The 12,633-nt window shown below is 37.8% G+C and overlaps 1 protein-coding gene across 1 annotated transcript in view; it reads right to left on the reverse strand.

The window, feature by feature from the left end:
• LOC149549705 (uncharacterized) overlaps nucleotides 1–12,325 on the reverse strand; it is a 55,817-nt gene extending 43,492 nt beyond the window's left edge. The window contains exon 1 of the mRNA XM_089792990.1: nucleotides 9,137–12,325. Coding sequence (XP_089649116.1) covers nucleotides 11,068–11,961 — 894 coding nt within the window. The 5' untranslated portion in view covers nucleotides 11,962–12,325 and the 3' untranslated portion in view covers nucleotides 9,137–11,067. The remainder of the gene's footprint in view (nucleotides 1–9,136) is intronic.
• Between the last annotated feature and the right edge of the window lie 308 nt (nucleotides 12,326–12,633).

Consider the following 12,633-nt stretch of genomic DNA (forward strand, 5'->3'; position numbering starts at 1 on the left):
GTCCATGAATGTTACCCACAGTTGCATTTGTACTCAAAGGAAGATTACATGAAGGTTAATGATATATTTGCCATGCGAATAGTAAGAACATTACAAAAGAGGCCACATATAAGAATGTCAATGGGTGCGATGAAGTTGGTCAAGGAATATGGTGCTTGGTTCATTCAGTTTCCTACTTTTTCATACATCCAAGTTCAAGGATTCTCCACGGAGCCATACAAACTTCCCAGGTATCCAACGGATAAGATGGTCTTGTTAGAGCTTACTCGACAACTTACAGCCTATGACAAGATTCAAAAAGGGAAAAAGAAGTTGGGGTTGCAATTTCCAATTTCCATAGGAGAAGGGAAAACTAAGGTATGCCCATGTCTAAAAGTTGCAAAGAAATCATCAGATAAGCTCCACTTCTTCCGCCTTCCGCTTTATCCAAAAAAGAATGATTTTGATCCTTACAACAAGATCTCATCAATAGGAGGATCAAAGTACCAACACAAGGTTCACCTTGAAGACTTTTGGGCAAATGCAGCAGATGAGAACGAGATTATAAAAAGGTTGCATTCAAGATTACCATTGAACATTATTAGAACATGCAACATATTCAAGGTTCCTGATCAAATGGAGGAGGACCCAAACATGATGCGAAAGGGATTCAATCCAGAAATGACAGCTCAACCATATGATTGGAAGAAGAAAGAAATTACAGATCTCGCAGCTCTTTCAAAACTAGTCTTAGATTTTACAAAGTGGTGGATCGAGCGTAAGCTTGAAAAATTAGTTGCACTAGCTAATGGATTCACATATAGGTTGCTTGGTCATAGACCACTTAGGGATGAAAGATCAGGACAAATATTTGAAGGGATTGTTGAGGAAAGAGGAACTCCATCTGAAGATGTAGGAACCAAGAAAGGGAAAGAGGTACCTCGAGAAAAGCGTCCTAGGATTGAGGAAGTCATCCAAGAATCTCAAAATAAGAAGCAGAAACATGGAGATGCTCCCTCTTCTCCGAGTCGAACTCCAAGTGTCCAAGAGATAAAAACATTTGAAAGGCAGGATGGAGGGACAAGTATAAGGAGATTTGAGCAAAAAGAGAATTTGGATAGGCTGAGTATAAATGCCTATGAAAAGTCCATGCAAGAAAGAGGGAGAGATTAAGATATTGCTACAGAGGAAAGTCTCGCTACGAGCTTAGAGCGAGAAATGATTAATGATGGAGATGGTCCACTAGAGGAAGAAACTCCAAGAGTAGCAATACATCTTCCAAGTGCCGAAGCCGTAGTTCCTGAGGTTACAATGGATAGTCCAGGAGGTGAAGAGGAGATTAACATTCGAGCGGTCCAAAGGAAAGAACAATTGGTAATTCCAGGGGACCAAAGTATACCCATTCCAAAATAGTTGAAGCAACGAATTCAATTGCATCAACAAAGGGAGGTTGATCCAGCAATTGAATTACAGGAAATTTTGGACAGATCAGAAGAACAAGGGAAAGCAAAAAGATATCCTAAATTCATCAGAGGAGAATCAAGGTCCAGAATCTTGCAGATTGCGACTCCCACAGTTGACAAAGGAAAAAATCAGATTGCTCCAGATGAATATCATGCTATGGAAGTAAATCTTGGTCGGGCCTCCCGAGAGCAAATATTGGAAGAATTTGATGACTCCACATAGGCTTTGAAAGATAGGCTGAAGAAAGTAGAAGGGTGTGAAAAGCAAAAAAGAGAAATTGGGGCCTTATGTCAGTAAATCAATAACTTGTCTCATCCAATAAGAGAGGAAGGTCCATCATTTGTCCCTCCAACAGGTGTTTCCAGTGAAGTGGTAGGTGATATTGACAGAATCAAGCGGATTGCTCAAGGTGCAAAGATTTGGATTGAAGGAATTCAAGAGGTAGCCTTCAAACATGCAGAAGAATTAGTACAAGTGCACAATAGGGCATTGGCTGCAATCTCTAGGATCCAGTGCATGGAGGAATCATGGGTGGATGAGCATATTTACCAAGAAGAGGTGATTGCCGACATTCAAAATTTGATGGAGACCCCAAAGCAAGAATTGATTGATGGTCGAGTTATCAGCGAGGGGGATGTCTATGATTTTATTCGATGGTACAGTGCAATGATCATGGCTAAGGAAATGTTTGAGAGCTTTACCAGGGAATCCAGTTGATGGAAGAAGATTGTTGATAACATCAAGCAAGGAATATCAAATGCAGTTGCATCCTTGTTATCATAGAGATTGCTGGAAGAAGAAATAACAACAGATAATCTGAAAGTCAAGTTAGAGGAATTCTTTCAACTAAATGTATATGGAAGAGATGATTTTGAGAATTTCTCCATCTTCTCAAATACAATGCACACTACTAAGGACTTACTACCAGATTGGGATGAAAGCTTGGGAAAAGCAAAAAGAGCAATTGCAGTTCTAGAATTCAAGCAAGAATCTGCACCAAGCATTAGTACAGAGGAGTTGGGAACACTGTTAGATCGATTTCGATCTTTCAAGCGAAAAAATCAAGGATAGATGCATTAAATGCATAGTGGGTGTGCATAGGGATCATTTATTACACCCCACTCCTTAAACGAGCATGCATAGTGGGCATTTATTACCCACTACAGTAGTGGATTCCTTGTGGCATTAATGTAGATTCTTTTCCATTGCCCTAACCCTAATTAGGGCTGATGTGGCACAATCTTGGCCATCAGTTATTGTGATCATTCAGGCCACCTATTGTAATCGAGGACCTATATAAAGGCCTCATTTCTCATTTGTAAAGGGAGACTTTTATGAGATTGTTGCTATGAGTTACTGAGATAATAAAGTTTTCATTGGAGTTTGGTGAATACTTGATGTGTCTTAGTGCTTGCTTGTTCTCCTAAATTTCTTCAATTAGATTAAGTTTAGCCTAGTTAATGTATGGTGATTGCAATGAAGAATATGATGGTGTATTGATGAATTCCTTAGGTTCATACTTTTGACGTTTTAGTGATTCTAATTCGTTGTGTAAAGTTAGCCTGAACCCCTTTCATGCATATGCTCAATTTCTATCATTCGTATACATTGTTCTTTATGATGGTGTATGTGGTGATATGAAAATCTTTGGCATAACCCTTGAAGATTGCACCAATTCACGCATAGTTGTAGTATAACTTGGCGAAGCGGAATTCAGTAAATTGAGGAATTTGTCCACTAGAGTACTATTTGTTGTTATCACTACCCTTAGGATTAGAATATAACTCCTAAACCCTATCTTATTCAATTTTTGCATATTCTGTGAAAACTCCAAAAAAAGCACTTCGTTGCAAAACCTTAAGATAGCTCCCACATCCAGTATGGCTTGAAATGAATCTAAATAAACACATAAGGCCCCTTGTGATCATCAGCAAATCACATCAACCACCGATCTTATCCACAGTCCAGACCTGGCATTAAAGGAACCTTGAAGTCATTGTATGATCTTCTAGCAATCTTAGCATACACAAGACTTTATTCAAGAGAGGATAAGATATTTCAGTCTTTTGTTCTACTATTTGGTGAGTCATAAAACACACATCAACAAGTTCTACGTGGTTGGGAAGCATAGCTACCTTTATCACTGTTGGGGACCACTGTACAGAGAGTCTATTATCCCAATGCAACCGTTGTTGGATGTTTTCACTTGGTACTTCAGGTTCCGGAGTATGCTTTCTTGTGATTTATGCTTTCATTGGAATGCTTGTATATCACGTTTAGATAATGTTAGTATTAACACATTTCCTTATTATGATGTTTAGCATATGATTAGACGATGTGATTTTCTTAGTTGGAGTATCTATTGCTTATTGGTTTAGCATGTTAGATTTCCTATTTTTATGATGGTATTATGCTTTAGTAGTGACGTCCTCATAAGACAACTCCAACTATCTAGTTGGTAGTTTGGGATGTTAGGCGTGGAGGATGGCTAGAACCTTCGAGGTCTCATGATGCTATTATGGTTGGGAGGAACCACGCTTGAGTTTTGTTATGTTCGTACATTGCGATGTTGCTTTCAATACTTTTCCTTCACTGCTATGTTTAGATGGTTAGATTCAGCTTCCGTCTTTCAGTTGTTATGATTCGAGTGTCTATGCCTTGATTGTGGATCCGGTACTCCCTGGTGTGGAGGAATCTTCATTTCTTAGCGTTTTACCTTAATGTTTTCTGGCTTGTTTTGAATCCTCGCACTAAATTGTACTTTCTCACGTGAGAGTGCAAAAGTTCGTGTGGTGTTCTGGGTTTTCTCGCACAGCTCTTGGTACTTCCTCGCGCGAAACCCACACCAGTTATGGGTGTTTTGGCTGCTAGGCCAAGTGTTTCCTCGCACCGTTTGGTGCATTTCCTTGCACGAAAGGCAAATTCTTGCGTGGCATACTGTACTTCCTTGCGTGAAATTCTATCAACTATTGTCCTCGCACGAAAAACAAGGGGCATCTCCACTAGTTTTCGGGGAATGCATTTTGGTGTTTAAGTACCCTTTGGGTTTGCTTAATTTTCCATGCTTTGACAAATCTGAGATTCTTTGTTCTATTGTCGTCTTTGGTTTCGTTTCTCTGTTTGTGTCAATTTGGTAGTGGCGTTTGAAGATTTGTTAGTTGCTGGGATTGTTGGTAAAGTCTTCTGTTGCAATCTTTTTGATCCTTGTATGATGTTGTCATGTGCATTCATACTTGTTTAAAAAATTTCTTGGCTTATATTTAATCCTTGTTCCAAGAATCTCCGGGCAAGGCATTACAACTCTCATAGTCAACAATATAAGCAAAAATAATATTTCTTTAACAAATGTAAACAAACACTCACAAACAACAAATAAGAATGACTTGAATGGGTATATATTTGTGGTAAATAGAATACCCAAAATCCCCATGCACAATTAGAGGTGCAATTACACATAATAAAGATGTAGAGTCTATAAACCCAAGACCTTTTAGCGTACTCTTGCAGATGCTAATAGACAAGGGCCTTGAAACTAAAGAAGATTATCTTCCCCTCAATATTTTATTCCCTTCTTAAAATCAAGAAGCTGTTGTGTCTAAATTAATACTAAGGAATTGTGCCCCAATTATTGATGAGAAAGTTGTTTATGCAAAAATTACACTAAGTACCCCAATTATGATGGATGAATTGAGGTATACAATACTGATAAAGAGAAAATCCAATGAAGATTGGTCTTGCAAAGATCTCCATACTAAAGGATCAAAAGCTAAAGAATATCAAAATCGAGATGAAGGAATTACAAAGTTCAATTTGTGGTACAAAGGAATATGAACTAAGAGAAGCATATAGAAGTACTCTATCTATAAACTCAATCAAAGAATCTAGAGGAGATGCTAAGCAAAGAGAAAGTTCTAACATATTCATGTTGGAGAGGCCTGCCATAATAAAATTTATTTTAGCTAACCAAAAGGTTCGAAAATGTATGAACACTTTTAAACATTCCACCTAAAATTATTAGTTGAATTTTGAACAACAACAAAAAAGTTGAAAAAAAACCTAATGAAGCTCTCTACCACACCTTGACAATGTCTAACAAAGAATTCACCATGAAAATTAATAAACCTAAACCAATTTTTGTTCCAAAAAGGTTGTTGCCAGAAAAACAAATGGATGTGTTTAATGATGTAATCAACGCTTTAGTTTAAGGATTCACTTTCAAACAAAGTGTATTTTGACATTATGTAACATAATACCATAATCAAAACATGTTCCTTGAACTTACCTTAGTTACCAATTCAGGCACATGAATCGGATTCGTGGATTCGTGATTTTTTTCCCATTAGAATTTGAGTGTGTGTATATATATATATATATATATATTCCAAGTTTGGTATGTGGGTCCTTGGGGATTCACAACGGATTCGTGTTGGATTTGTGAGGATCCATGTGGATTCGTCTAGATTCGCAGTCCGCAATTCCAGACAAACAAGGATCCTGCCCGAATTAGGACGAGTCCTGGCACAAATCCAAATCCAGATTGGATCCGAATCCAGCCTCCAAGGCACAAATCTGGTAACTAAGTAAAATATAGATAACATTGTTAGATAATTATCATTGATCTCAGAGCTAGATATTGATACATGGAAAAGATATAGTAACCTGTTGTTAGAAAGAATATGTTGTTATGTTGGAATGGAAAGATATTTATTAAAATCATATCAGATAAGTTTCATGTTGGGTGCCAAGGCGGGGAAGGAATGAACAAATAAAAGATTTTACGTCCACGAGGCTGAAGCAACCTATGGGAACCCTTAAAATAGAAAGCACCCCAAAATAGGGTGCTAGAACTTAAGGCCATTTGAAACTATTTCTTAAGTCTAGTCTTCAACGATGAATTTTGATCACTCAGATTGTTGTCCTATTGTCCGCTTCTTAAATATCCTCATAGCTGGAGCAGATGTCTTTGTATGCTAGGCACTCCATGATAAAATGTCACTCTATCTCTACTACTCCCATGTTGCAAAATAAACATTATCTCATACCATTCTTCCTTAGGTATCATCCATCTACTTGTTTTATACCTCAAATAGCAAGAACTTGTCATAAGCTGCACTATAAGCATTTTTGCTCTCCATTTTATATTTGCTCCTATGTATGCATTTCTCCTCATGATCTTCCGTAGGGTTGAATTCTTTGACATAGTAATCTGTTTTGCGCCCATTTTGTCTTGACCATATGGTCCTGAATTTTTCCCTCCCAAATTTTGTATTTCTTCATTGTTATCCAGATATTCATGCATATTAACATTTCGTTTTTTTCATCCAATTGAGGTTTTGCTTCATCCATGTATTCTTTCTTCTATCTGGTCTTTCATCTATGATCAGTTTAGGCCAACGATGTTTTTCCATACCTTGAATTTTCTTTAGATAGCTTAACGACCGAACTGTTGTTGAAGCCTCTAAAGGAAATATGCATGTTTCCACCAATAAGATCTCATATGTTAAATATATTAGCCATATATGAAATTCTGTAAATTACAATTCAATAATTAATTTGCATTAAATATGAATTAATGTTTGTATGGAGAAATTTGTTTGTGTATTATATAAACAGGGTGTATTACATTTCATACTTGGTTCAATTCTGGGTCCCGCGCCCTTTGCTGGAATCGGTTATCTTCTCTTAGCAGTTACGTATTGCCAAGAAGGATATTGCTGAAGGCTGCTTGTTTTCAGTTATTTAAAATTGCTATTCAACGTGTTTTTCTTCCTTCAGTCATTGTTGGTCTTATTAGTGAAAACGTTCGCAGTAATGATATTAGCGAATATCATCTCACGGCAGCAGTTATGATATTATTAATATCATCTCACAGCATCACACAGTGGCCCGCGTTGGCAAATTGATGAGCGTTTTTGGCAAGAACGGCATCATCAGTTCTTTTCTTCATACGGCAATCTGTGTTTTCTTATCATTGAAATATATACATTCTTTAGAGTTATCTTTCTCAGTGTGACTTTTTCGATATTGTAATTGATGATTCTGATATGCTCAGTATCATCAAGTTTTATCTGCCATTGATCAGAGGTGATCGATTCTTATTTAATGCTTTATATGTTCATAGAGCTGTAGCTCTGTCAATATGTAATGAAGGTTTTCATATAAATAAAGGATTCATCTTTGAGGCTGGGTTGTTTCCCTCATTGCAGAGGGTTTTTCCCAGGATATATGCAGATGTTTTATTTATAAGTTTCTAGTCCAGATTTAACATCATAGGGAACCACGGTTTTAATTTTGAGGCTGCTGATGATAAAATATTTTTGGGTTCTCTCTGATTGCCTTCATTTCTGATCTAACATGCTGCTACCCCAAATCTCAAATCCGTAAAGGATAACTGAGAAACTAACAAACCAAAAAGCATCTTCTTCGTTTTCCAAACCCATGACTCTACTTTCCTACATCTATTTTGTAAGGAATATAGCGTTTTCCAGCCATTGTAAATTCTGTGTGCTTTACATGTTTCCCAACTGAGTTTGTTGTGGAAAACGATACCAAGATACTTGTACTCAACTACTATCTCTTAATGATCGCCTTCGAAAAGAAATGTGTTTTGTGTATTCCTGTTTCTTTTCAAAGAGAAGATTGTCACTTGATTTTTGCTAGTTTCACTTGCATCAAATTAAAATCAATTTTTTACAACTGTCAAGAAAAGAAAGCAAAACACATAAAGCTAGCTGCCGCTTCCAGAAGGAAACAAGAAAATAATGTTTGAGGATATGATAACTAAATCTGAACTATGCCATAAAAAAGAAATATTTTAACATATTTAAAAAAGATTTAACGCAGATTTGAGGATATGATAGGATAAACCAAATCTGATTTGTGTCGTAAAAAGAAAGATTTTATACAGATTTTAAAGCAGATGTGATAACGTTTCATAATCAGATATGGGCACCCAAGATATTTAAGAAAATATTCCATTTTGAGAAGCACCATTTTTAATAGATTTTATCCTTGAAGAGTTTTATGGATATTAATGAAATAAAAATGGAAAATGCACTGTAAGAAGATTTTTTATTTATTTATAATCAGAGTGAGGTTGATGAGAAGAGAAAGAAGTACAGATTTATGAAGAGAAGTAAGTACAGATTCAAATAGAATTTATTGGAGGTCGGTGCCTCCTCCTGATCTGGTGCTCAGAGAACTCACGTTTGTAAGATGGGTGTCTTATGTGGGTTGTTGCCTCTAGTTTGTAAGAAATTAATAAAAGCAATATTTTGCCTCTGTGTTTTTTCTTCAAAGTTTCAAACTTTTCCACATAATTTCTATGTCCTTACATGTGTTGTTTACTTTATGATTTCTGAAGTCACATTTGCAGATTTGAAATAAGTGAAAAAATTCATCCTAATACTAATTACACTCTCCCTCAGCCCAACCCACTACCCCCTCAGTATAGGTTGTGCTCTTCAAGCACGTTTGAAACATTAAATGTAGATTTGGAAAATATTTTAGTTACACTAGCAGCATATTAAAAGAACCTAAAAATTCTTCCAGTTTTAATAAAAACATAGCAAAGCCTGAATTTTGTTTGCCTTATCACCAGAAGAAGTTTCAAACTACTTTGAATAAATTTTCAACACAAATTCGCAAATAACAAATTGCACGAAATGTTTATGTGAGGCAGAATAAGACTTACTCATTTTGTAGGTCTGAATATCCCCATTGATTTGGAGACCCAAAATCGCCCATCGAAGCTTGACGATAATGGCCAGAAAAGGTGGAATTTACTCTTGGATCAAACACGAGCGGATCAACCTGCTCGCCCAAGGCAAGCATTGTGGGATTAGCAAACCCTCCCGGACCATGTGTGGCGGGATTAACATATTTTCCTGGGCGAGGAATTCCCGTGTATGAGTTGTGGCTTCGGTTGCGCTGGCCATTTGTTAGTTAGCAGTGAGACAATCGACCATTCACAGCACTTAAAGCAATTGATTTAGTGGTAAATACAACAAAGCCAAAACCCCTAGAATGACCATTCTCTTTATGCACTACAACGTTAGCCTTTTCTATTTGTCCGTACTGTAAGAATGCCTCCCTGAGCATCTCTGAGTTTGTGCTATGGCTCAAACTCTCAATACATATTGTCCTCTTTAATTCATCTCGGCTTGCAACACGGTCTACGTGAGCTGAAAACCACACTTCTTTCAATGCAGTCGATTTCACAACCTCCAAGAGCTCATCTTTGGTGAGAGAATCCACCAGCATTTCAATGACTTCTATAGTGTTACATTGTTGCTGTTCCTCCGTTGTGGTGTCTTCCTGTCTGGTTTTCTTCGATTGTCCCCCTTCCTCCATGTTCGCTCCATTCCTTTTCTTCCTCTTGCTTTGATCATTCTCTGGGTTTTTCTCAATTGTTCCGTCAACCTTCATTGTCTTCACTTCTCCTTCTTCATGTGTGCTTTTCTTTACTTCTCCCTCTTGCTCTGTGATTTTCTTCAGTTCTTTTACTTTTTTCTTTCGCTTCTTTTTCTTATTCTTCTTACGCTTGCCCTCGCTATGATCATCCTGTGGGTTTTTCTCGACTATTCTGTCAACCTTCATTGTCTTCACTTCTCCTTCCTGTGCGTTTTTCTTTACTTCTCCCTCTTCCTTTGTGATTTTCTTCAGTTCTCCTCCTACTTTTTTGCTCGCTTCTTTTTCTTCCTCTTCTTACGCTTGCCCTCGCTTCATTCATTCTCAATTTTTTTCTCCACAACTTCATCGATCTCCATTTTCTCCGAGAGCTTTTTTGCTGTCACAGTAACCTCAATCTCCTTCTCTGATTCATTCTGTTGCAGCTCCACTTTCTTCACAGTTGACTCATCGGCCTTCGCAACCTCCAAAATTGTCTTCACCGTCTGTGGACTTTCCATCTCGAAGTTTGCCTTGGTACATTTTCTTGCTTGATTTTCCTTTTCCTTCATTTACTTTTTTTGCTCGCTTCTTTTTCTTACTCTTCTTATGCTTACCCTCGCTTTGTTCATTCTCAATTTTTTTCTCCACCATTTCATCGATCTCCATTTTCTCCGAGAGCTTTTGCTCTGTCACAATGACCTCAATCTCCTTCTCTAATTCATTCTGCTGCAGCTCCACTTTCTTCGCAGTTGACTCGTCGACCTTCGCAACTTCTAAAATTTTCGTCACAGTATGTGGACTTTCCATCTCCAACTTTGCCTTCGGTACACTTTCCTGCTCTACTTTTCCTTCACCTTCTTTTACTTTTTTCGCTCGCTTCCTTTTCTTACTCTTCTTACGGTTGCCCTCACTTTGTTCGTTCTCAATTTTATTCTCCACCATTTCATCAATCTGCATTTTCTCCGAGAGCTTTTGCTCTGTTTCCGTTTTTACAGTAACCTCAATCTCCTTTTCTGATTCATTCTGCTGCAACTCCACTTTCTTCACAGTTGACTCATCGCCCTGCGCAAACTCCAAAATTGTCTTCACCGTCTGTGGACTTTCCATCTCCAACTTTGCCTTTGATACATTTTCCTGCTCTGATTTTCCTTCTCCTTCTTTTACTTTTTTCGCTCGCTTCCTTTTCTTACTCTTCTTACACTTGCCCTCGCTTTGTTCATTCTCAATTTTTTTCTACACCATTTCATCCATCTCCATTTTCTCCGAAAGCTTTTGCTCTGTCTCCATTTTCACAGTAACCTCAATCTCCTTCTCTGATTCAATCTGCTGCAGCGCTGGTGTCTTCGTAGCTGACTCATCGGCCTTCGCAACCTCCAAAATTGTCTTCACCGTCTGTGGACTTTCCATCTCCAGCTTTGCCTTTGGTACATTTTCATGTTCTGATTTTCCTTCTCTTTCTTTTACTTTTTTCGCTCGCTGCATTTTCTTACTTTTCTTACGGTTGCCTTCACTTTGTTCATTCTCAATTTTTTTCTCCACCATTTCATTGATCTCCATTTGCTCCGAGAGCTTTTGCGCTGTCTCCATTTTCACAGTAACCTCAATCTCCTTCTCTGATTCCTTCTGCTGCAGCTCCAGTGTCTTCGCAGCTGATTCATCGGCCTTTGCAACCTCTAAAATTTTATTCACCGTCTGTGGACTTTCCGTCTCCAACTCTGCCTCGGGTACACATTTCTGCTCGGATTTTCCAACTATCTGATTGGAATCTACAATTACCTCTTTTTTCTGCTCCTCTTGTACATACTCTTCAGGTAAAATTTCTTCATTTTTCGACTCGTCAGCTACATTGAGACTACTTTTCTGCTCACCGGCAAATCTATCGACATCCACTGTCCCCGCTGCTAAACTCCCGGTATTTTCCGCACCAGCCACTAATTTAGCAGCATTTCTCTTGCGATTTTTTTTGGCTGACACCGTTTTCTCTGAAATTTTTGGGTCCGTGGATTTATCCTCTCTATTGATCTCGTTAGCCTCTGCCGCTCCTGTAACTTTCTGATCGACCTCTGCTTTCTCTGCACCATTTTGATCGGCGTATTCGTTGCGCTCTACCTCGATCGAAATTTGCATCGCAGCTTGTCATTCATTTTGTGTCGATTCCTGCGCTGTTTCTTCCTCTTCCTTTGTTCTAAGCTTGACGGCTTTATTCTTTGGGGTCTTGCCCGGTGTCTCTCTCTTGGATTCCACCATTTTAAGAGGAATCTGGATGAGCTGTGCGGACTTGGATTACAATCCAGACAGAGATCTGTGACCTTCCTTCATTAAAACCATGAGGATTTGTCAAAATTGAACTGTCCGATGTCCTTTATTAGGGTTTATCGTCAGGTTGGGGTTATACAGAAGTGAGATAGGTACTCCTGACATAGGCGTTACAGGGCTACGAATACCCTATAGACTGAAGGTATTTTATCGACATCAAATAGCCCAAGGGACCACTCGTGAGAAGTTTAAATCGTTTTCATGTTTTATAACCCTCCTCTAATGAACTTCTATCACAAAACAGTTTTATGGAGTCTTTGCAAACAAGGTAAAGGCGAATAGTCATGTAAAAAGCCTTCCTTCAAATGTAAACTATCCTCTTTTAATATTATGCATACATATTATGAGATGTATCATATTTGAAAATGAAATATCATTTAGTTTCAATATATTTTTTAATGTAAAAAATTATACTCTCTTTCATCTCAAAAATATTATTTAGTTTCAATACATTTTTTAATGTGAAAAATTATACTTTCTTTC

Source organism: Cupressus sempervirens, chromosome 7 (genome assembly GCF_028749045.1).
Source record: "Cupressus sempervirens isolate cs-2001-9-10 chromosome 7, ASM2874904v1, whole genome shotgun sequence".
Taxonomy (NCBI): Eukaryota; Viridiplantae; Streptophyta; class Pinopsida; order Cupressales; family Cupressaceae; genus Cupressus; species Cupressus sempervirens.